We start from the raw sequence: 18,059 nt of genomic DNA, 5'->3' as shown, positions 1-18,059 counted from the left end.
CGATGTGCCGTCCCAGCCCTGCACGACCACGTCTCCCGCAACATTGTACGCGCCCTCACCAACGCGGTTACTGCCAAGGTCCACTTAACAACGGACACGTGGACAAGCACAGGCGGGCAGGGCCACTATATCTCCCTGACGGCACATTGGGTGAATTTAGTGGAGGCTGGGACAGAGTCAGAGCCTGGGACCGCTCACGTCCTACCCACCCCCAGAATTGCGGGCCACAGCTCGGTGGTGGTATCTGCGGCGGTGTATGCTTCCTCCACTAAACCACCCTCCTCCTCCTCCAACGCAACCTCTGTCTTGCAATCAAGATATGTCAGCAGCAGCAGCACGTCGCCAGCAGTCGGTGTCGTGCGGCGTGGCAGCACAGCGGTGGGCAAGCGTCAGCAGGCCGTGCTGAAACTACTCAGCTTAGGAGAGAAGAGGCACACGGCCCACGAACTGCTGCAGGGTCTGACAGAGCAGACCGACCGCTGGCTTGCGCCACTGAGCCTCCAACCGGGCATGGTCGTGTGTGACAACGGCCGTAACCTGGTGGCGGCTCTGCAGCTCGGCAGCCTCACGCACGTGCCATGCCTGGCCCACGTCTTTAATTTGGTGGTTCAGCGCTTTCTGAAAAGCTACCCACGCTTGTCAGACCTGCTCGTAAAGGTGCGCCGGCTCTGCGCACATTTCCGCAAGTCCCACACGGATGCTGCCACCCTGAGCACCCTGCAACATCGGTTTCATCTGCCAGTGCACCAACTGCTGTGTGACGTGCCCACACGGTGGAACTCTACGCTCCACATGTTGGCCAGGCTCTATGAGCAGCGTAGAGCTATAGTGGAATACCAACTCCAACATGGGCGGCGCAGTGGGAGTCAGCCTCCTCAATTATTTTCAGAAGAGTGGTCCTGGTTGGCAGACATCTGCCAGGTCCTTGGAAAGTTTGAGGAGTCTACCCAGGTGGTGAGCGGCGATGCTGCAATCATTAGCGTCACCATTCCTCTTTTATGCCTCTTGAGAAGTTCCCTGCAAAGCATAAAGGCAGACGCTTTGCGCTTGGAAAACAGAGCCGGGGGAAGACAGTATGTCGCTGGATAGTCAGAGCACCCTCCTGTCTATATCTCAGCGCGGTGAGGAGGAGGAGGAGGAAGATGAGGAGGGGGAAGAGACAGCTTGGCCCACTGGTGAGGGTACACATGCTGCTGGCCTGTCATCCTTTCAGCGTGTATGGCCTGAGGAGGAGGAGGAGGAGGAGGATCCTGAAAGTGATCTTCCTAGTGAGGATAGTCATGTGTTGCGTACAGGTACCCTGGCACACATGGCTGACTTCATGTTAGGATGCCTTTCTCGTGACCCTCGCGTTACACGCATTCTGGCCACTACGGATTACTGGGTGTACACACTGCTCGACCCACGGTATAAGAAGAACCTTTCCACTCTCATACCCGAAGAGGAAAGGGGTTCGAGAGTGTTGCTATACCACAGGACCCTGGCGGACAAACTGATGGTAAAATTCCCATACGACAGCGCTAGTGGCCGAAGGCGCAGTTCCGAGGGCCAGGTAGCAGGGGAGGCGCGGAGATCAGGCAGCATGTACAGCACAGGCAGGGCAACACTCTTTAAGGCCCTTGACTGCTTTATGGCTCCCCAGCAAGACTGTGTCACCGCTCCCCAGTCAAGGCTGAGTCGGCGGGAGCACTGTAAAAGGATGGTGAGGGAGTACGTAGCCGATCGCACGACCATCCTTGGTGACGCCTCTGCCCCCTACAACTACTGGGTGTCGAAGCTGGACACGTGGCCTGAACTCGCGCTCTATGCCCTGGAGGTGCTTGCTTGTCCTGCGGCTAGCGTCTTGTCGGAGAGGGTGTTTAGTGCGGCTGGGGGAATCATCACGGATAAGCGTACCCGCCTGTCAACCGACAGTGCCGACAGGCTTACACTCATCAAGATGAACAAAGCCTGGATTTCCCCAGACTTCTCTTCTCCACCAGTGGACAGCAGCGATACCTAAACAATATGTAGGCTGCACCCGCGGATGGAACCATCGTTCTGTATCCCCATTAAAAACGGGGACCTTTTCGCTTCATCAATCTGTGTATAATATTCCTCCTCCTCCTCCTGCTCCTCCTCCTGAAACCTGACGTAATCACGCCGAACGGGCAATTTTTCTTAGGCCCACAAGGCTCAGTCATATAATTTTTCTAAACAATTTTTATACGTTTCAATTCTCATTAAAGCGTTGAAACTTTCATCTCAACCAATTTTTATTTTAACTGGGCTGCCTCCTGGCCTAGTTACCAATTAAGCCACATTAACCAAAGCGATTAATGGGTTTCACCTGCCCTCTTGGTTGGGCATGGGCAATTTTTCTCAGGTATATTAGTACTGTTGATACAGCAATTTTTGTGGGCCCTCGCCTACAGTGTAATCAAATGAATTTTTAGCCCACCTGCATTACAGCTGACGTTAAATCAGCTGTGTTGGGCACTGCAATGGGATGTATTTATGTACCGCCGGTGGCTTCCTGGCACCCACCCATGCTGTGGGTCCACAGGGAGTTGTAAATGCATCTGTGTCCACTTCTAAAGAACCCCAGTCTGACTGGGGCATGCAGTGTGGGCCGAAGCCCACCTGCATTAAACATGACATTATTACCTCAGCTGTGATGGGCAATGCAATGGGATATATTAATGTACAGCCGGTGGCTTCCTGGCACCCACCCATGCTGTGGGTCCACAGGGAGTTGTAACTAGATGTGTCCACTTCTAAAGAACCCCAGTCTGACTGGGGCATGCAGTGTGGGCCGAAGCCCACCTGCATTTCATCTGACGTTAGCTCTGCTGTCCAGGGCACTGCAATGGGATACATTTATGTACAGCCGGTGGGTTCCAGGGAGCCACCCATGCTGTGGGTGCACACGGAATTCCCATTGCGGAGTTGTACCTGCCTGTGACTATTTATAAAAAACCGCAGTCTGACTGGGGCATGCAGACACCTTGACAGAATGAATAGTGTGTGGCACATAGGTTCCCCATTGCTATGCCCACGTGTGCAGCTCCAGATGGAGGTGGCACAGGATTGGATTTCTCATTGCTTCTGTACAGCATTGTGGGCTATCGCCCCGCCCCTTTTAAAGAGGGTCGCTGCCTAGCCGTGCCAACCCTCTGCAGTGTGTGCCTGCGGTTCCTCCTCATGGCAGACACACTTATAAATAGACATGAGGGTGGCGTGGCATGAGGGCAGCTGAAGGCTGGGCAGGGACAGTTTGGTGTGCGCTGTGGACACTGGGTTGTGCAGGGGGGGGGGGGGGGTTGGGCAGCATGTAACCCAGGAGAAGTGGCAGCGGAGTGTCATGCAGGCAGTGATTGTGCTTTGTTGGAGGTAGTGTGGTGCTTAGCTAAGGTATGCATTGCTAATGGGGGCTTTTCAGAAGTAAAAGTTTTTGGGAGGGGGGGGGGGCACTCTTGCCGCTATTGTGGCTTAATAGTGGGACCTGTGAACTTGAGATGCAGCCCAACATGTAGCCCCTCGCCTGCCCTATCCGTTGCTGTGTCGTTCCCATCACTTTCTTGAATTGCCCCGATTTTCACAAATGAAAATCTTAGCGAGCATCGGCGAAATACAAAAATGCTCGAGTCGCCCATTGAATTCAATGGGGTTCGTTACTCAAAACGAACCCTCAAGCATCGCGAAAAGTTCGTCTCGAGTAACGAGCACCCGAGCATTTTGGTGCTCGCTCATCTCTAATGGGCTACAAAATATCACAAGTTGTGGGCATCTCTAGCAACCTGCGATTTTTTTTTTGTCTCGCAAGGTAGCAAGCTACAAAACATGGCTAATATGAAGGAACCCATTGGAAAGCCTGGGCTTCAGATACTGTCGCATCACGAGACAAATCGCACAATTTTGTTGCCCGTGTGAAACCATCCTAAGGGGTTAAATTATCACATTAATTCCAAACAGGGAATACCGTCAGAAAAAAAACTGTACACAATGCCAGAATTGCGCTTTTTTTTTTTGGTCCCCCTAGTGACATGAAAAAAATGGGATAAAAAGTTATCAAAAAGTTGTATGTACCCCAGAATTAATTAAAAATGAGTTCTTTGTCTACCCCATCAATGGAGAAACAGAAACGCTCTTCCAGACCTCGCCCTCATGTAGCGGGCGGAATCGGAAAACTAAAAGCGTTATGATTATTTGAAAGTGGGTAAAAAATAAATCAAAACAAGAACAGAAAAGAGAACTTGAGCAGGCAAGGGTTAAGCTCAACAAAGCTGTACTTCCAGTCCCGCCCCGCCCCCGCACACATCGGCTAGTACTCTGCACTCTCCACCTCTACAGACTATTACCACACAGCCAGTAAAGGGTTACTGAGCCCAGGAAGCTCCGGCATTACAGACCCCGCCCCTCCTCACTTCCTCCTCCGCCCACCACGTGTACGGACTGGCCGCTGCTCCCTGAATTCGCGGGAAAACAAGCGTCTGGGCGTGGTCTCCGCACGATGCAGCCAATCAGCGCAAAGGACGCACCCCAGTGCTCGGCTTTCGCGCCATCTTATGTGAGTCATAGGGATGACTGTACACACAATCGTCACGTGATGCTCTCCTGACCAATGAAATGCCCCTGTTAGGTAATGTTTTGTTTATTGAATACAGCTTTTTTAAATTTTTTTTAAAGTGTTTCATTTGCAACTTTATTTATTTTTATAAACATTATTTTTTTTTACCTCATTTTACATTGTATTGTAATTGTGTCTGTGTAATGTCAGGGCCGCAGCAACGCATGATTGCACTGCGACTCAGTAAGGCCTCCTGCAGACGCAGGAGGAAACTGGCTCTGGCAGCAGCGGCGTCCAGACGTACCTGCTCTGTACTGTGGATGGACGTGGCGGCACGCCGTCACACATCCGCAGCACAGATATTTTTTTCAGTAATTTTTCCCCCCGCGTTGTCGCTAGGTGGCGATGTGGAGCCCGTGACCTGTCCGCAATAATCATTGCGGGCGGGCTGCTGATTGGACGGCTTCCCTGTCTTTAATGGAAGTTGTCCGTGTGGAATCCGCACAAACATGGAGCATGCTGCAATTGTTTCCCCCCGCGAGCGGAAATTGCAATTGATTTCCGCTCTTGTGGAGGAAGCAGTGAATCTCCATAGGAAGTAATGGGCAGTATTTGCTGCTGATTTATGGTGCGGACGCCAACTGCGGGTTCTGCAGAAAATATCCACCCGTGCGCAGGAGTCCATTAAAGGGGTTGTCCCGCGGCAGCAAGTGGGTCTATACACTTCTGTATGGCCATATTAATGCACTTTGTAATGTACATTGTGCATTAATTATGAGCCATACAGAAGTTATAAAAAGTTTTATACTTACCTACTCCGCTGCTGGCGTCCTCGTCTCCATGGTGCCGACTAATTTTCGGCCGCTAATGGCCAAATTAGCCGTGCTTGCGCAGTCTGGGTCTTCTGCTGTCTTCAATGGGGCCGCTCGTGCAGAATGCCGACTCCGTGTAGCTCCGCCCCGTCACGTGCCGATTCCAGCCAATCAGGAGGCTGGAATCGGCAATGGACCGCACAGAAGCCCTGCGGTCCACAGAGAGACAGGATCCCGGCGGCCATCTTCAGCAGGTGAGTATGAAGACGCCGGACCGCCGGGATTCGGGTAAGTACTACCCGGTGTGTTTTTTTAACCCCTGCATCGGGGTTGTCTCGCGCCGAACGGGGGGGGGGGGGGTTAAAAAAAAAAAAAAAAAAGCCGTTTCGGCGCGGGACAACCCCTTTAAGGGTAGTTTCACATGTGTGCCAGGGATTCCGCTTTTTTACCATGAAGAGTTAGATAGCGCTGCCAACATTGCAGTGGACCAGTTTGGTACTGCAGGCAGAGCTGCTATTGAATTCAATGGTAGCTGCACCTGCAATACCAGCCTTGGCCACTGTACTATGGACAGCACTATCTGCTTCCTGCTCGGACAACATTGACAGTAGGTCATTAACAGGCCTATAAGAATCCATTGTGGCTTACACCAGTGGGCGCCGTATTATGGAGGCAACATATGACGGCACACTTAGCAAATATTATAGTACGGCCAGGCCACATGACCATATGCGTACTGCGGATTACTTGCGCAGTTTTATAACGCAGTAACAAAATGGCATAAATTTTAATCATGCTGCTCATGCGGAGTACAGCCGCTTGAAAGAAATGGCGCAATCTTGGCTTGTATTATGCGCACAAACTCTCCAAGTATGTGTATGGGGATTGGCAGCACGCATGTCATTGCGTACCCGCTGCGTGCTTGTGCATGGCGCTCCGGCAGACGTGCGTGTGAGCCCGGCCTTAGAGACTGATGTCAGATGTGCCAACCTCTTGTATAATTATATACATCGCAGCCTATAAAACCATATAATCAGCAGTTATATGCCGCATCACCCGGACTTGTGGAGATGATGGGGTGGAGACGAGGCTCACAAAATAGTCTCCAGGCAGCAGAGAGTTAACTGGCAGTTCTGGGCCCCAAAAGCTACATTTGTAAGGAGTCCCCAAATACCATGTGCCACTTATAATACGGGTGTGCACTTGTGGGGCAGAGCGGTCTCTGGGCGCTCTTAGATGCCAGGGGGCGCGGGGGCAGCTGCTACCTGCCTTCCCATGTAGGGTATTTTCTCACGGGCGAGCGGGATACAGGGACGTGAAACGCGGCTCAGTATGGCGCTCAGGGACGTGAGGCGCTTTTATGTCAAAAACGGTTGGCATCACTTCAGGGAAGCAGCGATTTTCCGGCGCGGCTGAAAGGTTCGGCGAGTGTTCCCTACTGGTTTCAATGGTTCTGCATATAAATATTAAGCGTAGTTCTAGTGCCGTACATATGCACTGAGCTTGGTTCTGTATATAATTAGTGAGCTTGGTTCTGGTGCTGTATGTATGTACTGAATATGTTTCTGGTACAGTATATTTGTAGAGTCCTTGGTTCTGGTGCTGTATAGATGTGCTGAATGTGTTCCTAGTACAGTATATGTGTACAGAGCGTGGCTCTGGCGCTGTATATATGTACTGAATGTGTTTCTGGTACAGTATATATGTACAGTGCTTGGTTCTGGTGCTGTATAGATGTGCTGAATGTGTTTCTGGTACAGTATATATGTAGAGTCCTTGGTTCTGGTGCTGTATAGATGTACTGAATGTGTTTCTGGTACAGTATATATGTAGAGTGCTTGGTTCTGGTGCTGTATAGATGTGCTGAATGTGTTTCTGGTACAGTATATATGTACAGAGCGTGGTTCTGGTGCTGTATATATGTACTGAATGTGTTTCTGAAGCAGTATATATGTATAGTGCTTGGTTCTGGTGCTGTATATATGTACTGAATGTGTTTCTGAAGCAGTATATGTATAGTGCTTGGTTCTGGTGCTGTATATATGTACTGAATGTGTTTCTGAAGCAGTATATATGTATAGTGCTTGGTTCTGGTGCTGTATATATGTACTGAATGTGTTTCTGGTACAGTATATATGTACAGTGCTTGGTCCTGGTGCTGTATAGATGTACTGAATGTGTTTCTGGTACAGTATATATGTACAGAGCTTGGTTCTGGTGCTTAATATATGTACGAAGGTGTTTCTGGAGAAGTATATATGTTCACTGCTTGGTTCTGTACATATGTGCTGAATGTGTTTCTGGAGCAGTATATATGTATAGTGCTTGGTTCTACTGCCACAACCAAGATGGCGGCGGCCCCTCCCAGTTCCCGGCAGGGACTGACGGCTGGCCCCGCCCCCTCCCATGCGGCACGGACCACGTGTTCAGGTCGGAGCTGCTCGCTGCTGCCGGCTCGGGTTAGGAGCTGTGGGGCCAAGATGGCGGCGCGGTGGGGAGCGGGCGAGGAGACGCTAACTATCGGAGGAATGGAGCTCTTCACCGCCGGCGGCCCTCTCCAGGTACGGGGCTGGGAAGGCGTCAACCGGGGGAGGCGCTGCGAGCCCTTCCTGTCGGTGTGAGGGGAGCAGAGCGCTGCGGGAGCCGGCTGCCTGTGACACGTGGATGCTGGAGACACGCGTGTGTGTGCCGGGGCCGGGCCGGGGAGCTCGCCGCTCCCTCCTGGGGCTCCCCGTGTGGCCGGGGAGCGGGACCTACGTTATACCTGCAGCCCCTCAGCTGTAATAACCCCGATATTACTGGGGCGTCCTGGGTGTTATAACAGCTGCTGCCCCGTAATACTTTATAATAACTGCCCCCCCCCTGTAATACTTTACGATAACTGCCCCCCTGTAATACTATATAATAACTGCCCCCCCCTGTAATACTGTATAATAACTGCCCCCCCCTGTAATACTGTATAACTGCCCCCCCCGTAATACTTTATAATAACTGCCCCCCCCTGTAATACTGTATAATAACTGCCCCCCGTAATACTTCATCATAACTGCACCCCCCCGTAATACTTTATCATAACTGCAGCCCCCCCCCTCCCGTAAAACTTTATCATAACTGCGGCCCCCCCCCCCCCCGTAAAACTTTATCATAACTGCGGCCCCCCCCCCTCCCGTAATACTTTATCATAACTGCGGCCCCCCCCCTCCCGTAATACTTTATCATAACTGCGGCCCCCCCCCTCCCGTAAAACTTTATCATAACTGCGGCCCCCCCCTCCCGTAAAACTTTATCATAACTGCGGCCCCCCCCCTCCCGTAAAACATTATCATAACTGTGGCCCCCCCCCCCCGTAATACTTTATTATAACTGCGGCCCCCCCCCCCCGTAATACTTTATTATAACTGCGGCCCCCCCCCCCCCGTAATACTTTATTATAACTGCGGCCCCCCCCCCCCCGTAATACTTTATTATAACTGCGGCCCCCCCCCCCCGTAATACTTTATTATAACTGCGGCCCCCCCCCCCGTAATACTTTATTATAACTGCGGCCCCCCCCCCGTAATACTTTATCATAACTGCGGCTCCCCCCCCCGTAATACTTTATCATAACTGCGCCCCCCCCTCCCGTAATACTTTATCATAACTGCGGCCCCCCCCTCCCGTAATACTTTATCATAACTGCGCCCCCCCCCCCGTAATACTTTATCATAACTGCGGCCCCCCCCCCCCCCCCGTAATACTTTATCATAACTGCGGCCCCCCCCTCCCGTAATACTTTATCATAACTGCGGCCCCCCCCCCCGTAATACTTTATCATAACTGCGCCCCCCCCCCCTCCCGTAATACTTTATCATAACTGCGGCCCCCCCCCCCGTAATACTTTATCATAACTGCGGCCCCCCCCTCCCGTAATACTTTATCATAACTGCGCCCCCCCCCCTCCCGTAATACTTTATCATAACTGCGGCCCCCCCCCCCCGTAATACTTTATCATAACTGCGGCCCCCCCCCCCCCGTAATACTTTATCATAACTGCGGCCCCCCCCCCCCGTAATACTTTATCATAACTGCGCCCCCCCCCCTCCCGTAATACTTTATCATAACTGCGGCCCCCCCCCCTCCCAATTGGGAACTCCTGGCAGTTAGCGGGTTCTGACCTGCCTCCCCTCTATTCTCACAGGAAGTGCGCCCCCTCCTATTCACTTCTGTGTTGGAGGACGTTTTCGGTTGGAAACATTAGTGGGTGCCGCAAGACTGCCGGCCCCCATTGTGGTCGGTGGGACTAATTTGGGACTGTTGTATGGTGGAACAGATAAACGGATGATGAGACAAGTGTGACCCTGCCTAAGCCGCCGCCGGGGGCTTCTGACCAGTGGTGTGAGTGGCTGCCCGCGCCAGCGGCCAACAGATGGGGGTCCGTTTATAGGCGGGTCACATGATGTATTTGGAGCCACTGATGGCGGACGGACACCTGCGGCCCGTGTACACAAGTTGTAACGGCCTGCTTACTGTGAATGAACGGCTGCCGATATCAAGGGTTGTCGAGCTCTGCTGTTATCTGCGGTCTCTGCTGTTATCTGCGGTCACCGCTGGTGTTGTCGGCCGTGCCGTGTTCCTGCAGTGGTGAGAGTTGCTGTTGGAGTGCCGCTGCCATATGTTAGAGGGGGGCGCTGTGGGACCCTCCTGTCTGGGTCTGGCAGTAATAGCTGTGTGAGCTGCGGGGGAGGGGAGGGTCCCGCAATGTGTACACAGCACCACTGCAGACAAGTGGAGGTTTCCCATGCTGTTTGTTGTTATGAGGATTAACTAGTGCAGTGCTGAATGGCCGGGTTAGTGTTGGGTTCCTGAGTATTTTAGAGCTTTTTTTTTTTCCCCTTGTCATTTCTTTTCCTCTAACCTCTTAGGCCTCCTTCCCACGAGCGTGACGGGCTCCGCCGCGTAATATTACGCAGTGAAGCCCGTCACGGCGCCCCCCAGAGCCCCTATACTTACTAGCGGACGATAGCGTGAAGACGCTGACGCGGCCGGCAGTGTCACGTGACGCGGCCGGCAGTGTCACGTGACGCGGCCGGCAGTGTCACGTGACGCGGCCGGCAGTGTCACGTGACGCGGCCGGCAGTGTCACGTGACGCGGCCGGCAGTGTCACGTGACGCGGCCGGCAGTGTCACGTGACGCGGCCGGCAGTGTCACGTGACGCGGCCGGCAGTGTCACGTGACGCGGCCGGCAGTGTCACGTGACGCGGCCGGCAGTGTCACGTGACGCGGCCGGCAGTGTCACGTGACGCGGCCGCGGTAGGCGGGGAAGCGTTTTTTCACGCTATCTCCCGCTGGTTACAGCGGGAGATAGCGTGAACGGACGGCTTCCATTGCAGTCAATGGAAGCCGTCAGCGCGTACAGCCCGTCCTCACCCGCAGCAAATAGAGCATGCTGAGGGTGAGGACGGGAGAAATCGCGGTGCGTAATTCCGCGGTGGAATTACGCATCGTGAGCATTGTGCTATTAGGTTCAATAGAACCTAATAGCTGCGGGCAACGCAGCGGATTTTTGCCGAGAATCTACGCGGCGTAAATCCGTTCGTGGGAAGGAGGCCTTAAGTTTATCTAAAAATTGCCTTAAAAAGGGTAAAAAATGTTGCAAATTTTGTACAAAATTATTATTATTTTTTTTGCTGGATTGCTCATTGGTCATTCAGATGCGTAGCCCCCTGACTGTGGCGGCGGTGGGCATGGATTGGTTAGGTGTAGATGCTGCCTGTTGTGAGGTCCAGTTGTTGGGCCTTCTCTCCATTTGTGCTCCACCGGGAGGGATGGGCCCCAAGAGACCTTCTTTTCGGAGGTCAGTGCCTGTCCCACAGATTGGACGCGCTTTGTGCTGCTTTCAGAATTGACAGCACAGCTCAGATGAGCCACGCTGCTTATCAGAGCTGTTGCCGGGTGGCTGCCGGCGGTAAGAAACAGCCGGTGCCCGCGTTGTATGGAGGGAGATCACCCTGCGCTCTCCCTCCATACACACCCCGAACGTGTTGGTAGGGGTTAAAAGAAGCTGTCAGGTCCCAGGAGCCAATAAGCTAAGGCTACGGCCAGCAGGGCAGCGGCCACGGAGTCTGGCGGTATTTTTTTTCCCTTAGGCCAGTTTCACATGGTCGGCTTTGGATTATGGAATCTGCAGTTGTCACCGCTCACATGGGGCGGATTTGCTGCAGTTTTTCTGTTGCAGTTTTGCTGCAGAACTGCTGTATTTCCACACTGTGGCAGTACGGAAAAAAATCCATCCTGTGAGAACAGCTTTTTGCCCAAACACATTTGCACTGCACATGCAGCGGTTTTGCCGCAGTGCGGATATGCAACAGTAAACCGCGGCAAATCCGACCCGTGTGAACCCAGGCTTGAAGAGTTTGCACTCAGATAATCCCTCTTTGATGGGTTCCTCCCAAGAGGCTCTCCTTGTAAGATTGTCCCATCCTCATCTTGGCAGCTTCCCTGCAGGAGGGAAGCCTGTGACGTCAGAGTGTAGCCATTGTTCCCAGGGTTGATACATTGTAACAACTTGCTGTCGGCACGATGACTCACCGGCTCTGATGGCTCATGGATCCCTGCGCTCTGAGGATTCTTATTTCAGCCTTGGTTATTACTACAAGTGACGCTGCAGCAATATTCCAGCGCGCCACAACTTGTGCGCGGCTTCACTGCTAAGGGAGAGATCGCTGCACATAACCTTGCAGATGCCCCAAAAGAGGGGCGTAACGATGCGAGTGCGGGGAGTGGCTGCTGGGCGGAGGTTTGCTTGGAGACCTTATATCAGGTCAGATGTGGGAGACTTGTTTAATTGTTGACTCGAGACAAACAGGGTTAACGACGGCAAACAGGGTTAACGACGGCCCTGATTCTCACTGCTTTTCTGTTGGTCGAGTTAAGCCGTGTATACATGTGATATATACAGTCACAATTGTCAGCCGCGACTCCACCGTGCGTGACTTATTGTCCGTGGTGAGGGGGACATAAAGGGACCATAAAGCTGGATTCACATCACATTATGGGACACGTTTGGTTCCATCTACCACTGGTGTGAATTTTGATACCGATCTGCAGCAGACTTCAGCCCTTCAATTGAAAGGGGGACCTTTATGAACCCATAATAAAACTCGCCTCAAGTGGGGCAAATCCACCCCAAAATCTACAGTGCAGAACATGCTATGGAGCCACGTGTGAGCGCCCTCTAATTCTGGAGCGGAGGGAACACCATGGCGCGCCCTGCTACACGGTTTCCATAACTCCCATTCACTTCTATAGGACTGATGGAAACAGTGCCGCAGGGTGTGCTTGGTGGTTCCCTCTAATTCCCGGACACCGCATGCAGCTGGTACCAGTGTTAAAGGGGGCAGCTATCCAGATGGGTGTGAAATCCACCTCTGGACTTATGTCCTGTGGATTTGCCATAAAAATTACAATGGGAACAGTCCTTTAATTTTATAGGACAACCCCTCTAAGACAATTGTGCACTGAGATTGGTGATGTTTTACATCCGTGTTGGAATGCTTTTATTTCCAGCAAAAGGTCAATGGGGTCTGTTCGGCTCCATCATAAGACGGAGCAGTGAATTGGAAGCGGACCGTTATGTCTTTGTGGTTACGGAAAAAACAACAACTGCTTTGTGTGAGTCGTATCAAACCAAGGAAATGTCAGCCGGTGGTCCGGGCGTTTGTAGAGAACGTCGTCTCCTGACTGATGTCTTAGTACAAAATAATTCCGGCTAAAATCCCGGACGCCCGTTTTTGATCTTTGTGTTTGTTTTCCGTCCCTCTGTTGTTCCTAATGGAAACTTATGAAGAGATTGCCAACACAGACGTAAATAGGGTAGTGCTTACACAGGTACCATCGGCACTAAGTAGGCTTGTCAGGATGCCGCTGAAAACTGCAGGCAGCTCTACTGGCCACCGGCTGTCACACAGACCTGTTGGTTGAAATCCAAGTGCCAGCCCACAGTCAGTAGAGCGCCATCTGTGGTTTGTGGTGGAGACATATGCTGCGTCTACTGGCACTCCTACCCCAAATAGTAACAATGAAATGGCACTTAATTCCTGGTAGATACGTGCTTTAGAAATGCCTTGTTTTTCAGTGTCACGACCTGGAGGAAGATGAAACCTGCGATGGCCTCTCTGATCTCGCTCTGTCGTCCCTGGATGCAGGAGGAATCCTGGGGACCTTCCAGGGCTACATTGACAACTCCATCATCTCCATCATTGACGATCTCGGGGCATCGGCTGAGGTACGAGGCGTAAGCTTGCCACCATTTATAGACAATCTGTGTTTGCGTTTAACTAGTTTATATCCACAAAAAGTAATTTCTGCCCTGAGATTGCTATCTTGTGACATTGTTTGGTCTACCCGTACTCGCGGCATCGGCTGTGCCCCTTTTGGGTACTTGCACTGGCCTTCAGCTGTGCATTGAGGTGCAGAACAGTAATCTGATATTTGGAGGGACTTGGCTTATGATCATTGAGTCTGATCAGGATGGGATACAGCTTTGGTTCTTGTCCGCGGGTCGTCTGGTTTTGCAGCTCAATACCAATGAAGTTAATGTAGCTGAGCTGTAATATATAAAACCTGTGCACAAACATGGCACACCTCTGTGAAGTCAGCACCCCATCTTTCAAAAAAGTTTTTTTTTTAATGAGTTCTGGATGCACCCCAAAGAGTTCTAGAGTTCCCTATTAATTTTTAAAATAGTTCTAGCAAATAAGGCAAAAAAAACAACAAATGTATCTCTGCGGTGCTAACTTCCAAAAATGATATTAATAAATCAGCGAGAACTTTATAAATATGGGTATTAGAGCTTCGAGCATTAAGAGTTTTCTTCAGAACTCTTGAGGTGCTACCCAGAACTCTTATAAAATCGCGGGATTTCCCCAAAATTTTTTTTTACACATAATAACTGAAATTTTTCTGATCCGGCATCTAAAAATCATCGAGAACTTTGTAAATATTGGTTCTAGAGCTTCGAGCATTTAGAGTTTTCTTCAGAACTCTTGAGGTGCTACCCAGAACTCTTATAAAATTGCAGGATTTCCCCAAAAAATATTTACACATAATTGAAATTTTTTTGATCCGGCATTTGAAAATCAGCGAGAACTTTGTATATATTGGTTCTAGAGCTTCGAGCATTAAGAGTTTTCTACAGAACTCTGGAGGTGCTACCCAGAACTCTTATAAAATCGCGGGATTTCCCCAAAAATTATTTACACATAATAACTGTAATATTTGGAGCCGGCATTTGAAAATAAGCGAGAACTTTGTAAATATTGGTTCTAGAGCTTCGAGCATTAAGAGTTTTCTTCAGAACTCTAGAGGTGCTACCGAGAACTCTTATAAAATCGCGGGATTTCCCCCAAAAATATTTACACATAATAACTGAAATTATTTTGATCCGGCATTTGAAAATCAGCGAGAACTTTGTAAATATTGGTTCTAGAGCTTTGAGCATTAAGAGTTTTTTTCAGAACTCTGGAGGTGCTACCGAGAACTCTTATAAAATCGCAGGATTTCCCCAAAAATTATTTACACATAACTGAAATTTTTGGATGCGGCATCTAAAAATCAGCGAGAACTTTGTAAATATTGGTTCTAGAGCTTCGAGCATTAAGAGTTTTCTTCAGAACTCTTGAGGTGCTACCCAGAACTCTTATAAAATCGCGGGATTTCCCCAAAATTTTTTACACATAACTGAAATTTTTGGATCCAGCATTTGAAAATCAGCGAGAACTTTGTAAATATTGGTTCTAGAGTTTCGAGCATTAAGAGTTTTCTTCAGAACTCTTGAGGTGCTACCCAGAACTCTTATAAAATCGCGGCATTTGAACAAACAATATCGACTTTATATCAGATGTTGGTTGAGGAGGACACGCGCAATTGCGGGAAAGACATTGAAAGGAATTGGGAGCGAGAACTAGGTGGCGCCCCCAGAGGAGTCTTGGAAAAAAAATCATACATCCTGTCACATAAAATGTCGGTTTCTAGCAAGGTGCAGGAGTTAAACTACAAAATACTAACAAGATGGTACCAGACCCCAGTGAAACTAGCCAGGATATTCCCCCAGTATCCGGATAAATGTTGGAGATGCCAATCGGAAAGAGGGTCATTTGTTCACCTCTGGTGGTCATGTCCTCTGATGCGCCCATTCTGGCAGGAGATCAACACTCTTTACTCCACGGTATGCAGAACTCAGGTCCAGTTTACGCCAGAAATAGTAGTACTGTCTGTGTTCCCAGGATCAGTGGCACATTTGAAAAGCTCCCTACTCAGATTTTTTATACTGGCCATGCGGCAGATAATCCCCAGAATATGGTAATCTACGACACCTCCCTCTAGAATAATGTGGTTGGAAGCTTTAGATCACCTGAAAGATATGGAAGAGTTCAGTGCCAGAGACGAACTAGGACATGAGAAATGTGCCTCTATCTGGATGATCTGGAACCAGTTTCGATTTTCTCCGGACCTAACCACATGGTTTCATTTCTTTCTTTTCTCCTTCTCTCTCATCTTATTTCACTTCTATTCCCACTCCATGTTTGCTTGATATAATCAGTTTTCTAAGGCTGGGTTCACACGGGGCGGATTTGCCGCGGAAATTCTGTGCAGAATTTCACCGCGGCAAATCCGCATGCAGCCGCTAATCCCGGGATTAGCCAGCCTTGTGGACGAGATTTCTCAGAAATCTCGTCCACACGGGACGGCAAATCCACTGCGGCTAAGCCGGCGCGGATTTGCCGACCGCGGCATGTTCATTTTTTTTTTCCCGCTGCGGGCGCGCTCTCCTCTATGGGAGCGCTGGCCTCAGCGGAAGAGCGGGCGGCCGGGCCGCTTCAAAGCCGCCGCGGGTTTTGCAGCAGCGGTACTCCTGGCGGAAATCTTGCGGTTTTTCGCTGCGGCCAAACCGCAAGATTTCCGAACCAATAGAACCAATATTTACAAAGTTCTCGCTGATTTTCAAATGCCGGATCAGAAAAATTTCAATTATGTGTAAAAAATTTTTGGGGAAATCCTGCGATTTTATAAGAGTTCTGGGTAGCACCTCAAGAGTTCTGAAGAAAACTCTAAATGCTCGAAGCTCTAGAACCAATATTTACAAAGTTCTCGCTGATTTTCAAATGCTGGATCCAGAAATTTCAGTTATGTGTTAAAAATTTGGGGGAAATCCCGCGATTTTATAAGAGTTCTGGGTAGCACCTCAAAAGTTATGAAGAAAACTCCTAATGCTCGAAGCTCTAGAACCAATATTTACAAAGTTCTCGCTGATTTTTAGATGCCGGATCAGAAAAATTTCAGTTATGTGTAAAAAAAAATTTGGGGGGAAATCCCGCGATTTTATAAGAGTTCTGGGTAGCACCTCAAGAGTTCTGAAGAAAACTCTTAATGCTCGAAGCTCTAATACCCATATTTATAAAGTTCTCGCTGATTTATTAATATCATTTTTGGAAGTTAGCACCGCAGAGATACATTTGTTGATTTTTGTGCCTAATTCGCTAGAACTATTTTAAAAATTAATAGGGAACTCTAGAACTCTTTGGGGTGCATCCAGAACTCATAAAAAAAATAACTTTTTTGAAAGATGGGGTGCTGACTTCACAGAGGTACATGGCACGGCTTTTGCCAGAAAGCGGCATGTGTTCATCCTGTAGAGCCCGTTTATATGGTGTTATTCCTCGTTTTGCAGCAGAAAGATCATTTTGATGAGGAGAACGAGTTATCTCTGCTGACGGCTCTAACGGAGATCCTGGACAACGCAGATGATGAGAACATATCACCGTTTGACATCATCCCAGATACAGAACTCCTGGTGTCACCAAAGGATCGAGATGGCAGCATGGTATGTACGGGGGTTCCCGGAACGTCGTCCGAAGGGGACATTATTTGTATCGCCTGCAGTTACTATGGAAGATAAGAGATCCGCATTCTAAGGTTCACTTCTTTTCTCTTTGCAGACATTTCTTGCGCTGTCTCGTACGCCACCTGAACATGAGATGTTCTCTGTGAATGGCCAGCGCAGAGCAGATTCCAACAAAGTGAGTAAAATGACCGGCATATTAACCCCTTAACAGCCCACTATCTTTTGATAGTAGGTGGCACAGGTCCCAAGTATACAGCGACAGCTCTGGCATCACTCCTGCAATCGGCACAGGTTCAGTGCCCGGAGAGAAGACAGAAGCTTACAATCTACAATAGGGCACAATGAACACATTATTGGACCTGGCAGTCGTATGATCACCAAGCGCTCCCTGGTATAACTGAGCTGTTGGGTTTTAGGACCGTACCAACTCTGATAATGAAAGTTCACCCAGGGCAATACACATTAAAGCGACGCTCTGTAGGGAGGCTGGTATGTGTTCTCTTACCTGGTGCCTTCTCTTATTTCCGTACAGCTGTTGGCTTCCGGCGCCGTGCTCGGGTGATCCAGGATGAATGTGCCACGTCTCACACTTCCCATTGCACACTCGGTAGTCTAAGAGCTCTTTTACACAGAATAGTTCAGGGATCGCAGGAATCTGAATGATGATCTTTCAGTGTAAATGCTACCAGCGACTGAACGACAAACAATAATTTGTTTGCTTACTGTTTGCTCAGTTTAGGCAGGCATAATAACTGAAGGATGATCGGTTCATTTAAATGGGCATCTATAAACAACTGCCCCTTTACTGTGAATAGA

General features: G+C 49.8%; 2 protein-coding genes across 2 annotated transcripts in view; both read left to right on the top strand.

Moving 5' to 3' along the window:
* Nucleotides 1-18,059, top strand: part of LOC136626213 (peroxisome proliferator-activated receptor gamma coactivator-related protein 1-like) — an 82,421-nt gene that overhangs the window by 43,670 nt on the left and 20,692 nt on the right. The gene's annotated exons all lie outside the window — the stretch shown is intronic.
* The window catches only part of PPRC1 (PPARG related coactivator 1), a 30,965-nt gene continuing 20,692 nt past the window's right edge, over nt 7,787-18,059 (top strand). The window contains exons 1-4 of the mRNA XM_066601067.1: nt 7,787-7,922; nt 13,476-13,625; nt 17,070-17,222; nt 17,338-17,418. Coding sequence (XP_066457164.1) covers nt 7,842-7,922; nt 13,476-13,625; nt 17,070-17,222; nt 17,338-17,418 — 465 coding nt within the window. The 5' untranslated portion in view covers nt 7,787-7,841. The remainder of the gene's footprint in view (nt 7,923-13,475; nt 13,626-17,069; nt 17,223-17,337; nt 17,419-18,059) is intronic.

The sequence above is a fragment of the Eleutherodactylus coqui genome, chromosome 4, assembly GCF_035609145.1.
Source record: "Eleutherodactylus coqui strain aEleCoq1 chromosome 4, aEleCoq1.hap1, whole genome shotgun sequence".
Lineage (NCBI taxonomy): Eukaryota > Metazoa > Chordata > Amphibia > Anura > Eleutherodactylidae > Eleutherodactylus > Eleutherodactylus coqui.
Note: the sequence above shows the minus strand (reverse complement) of the source record. Positions and strands in the feature narration are given on the sequence as shown.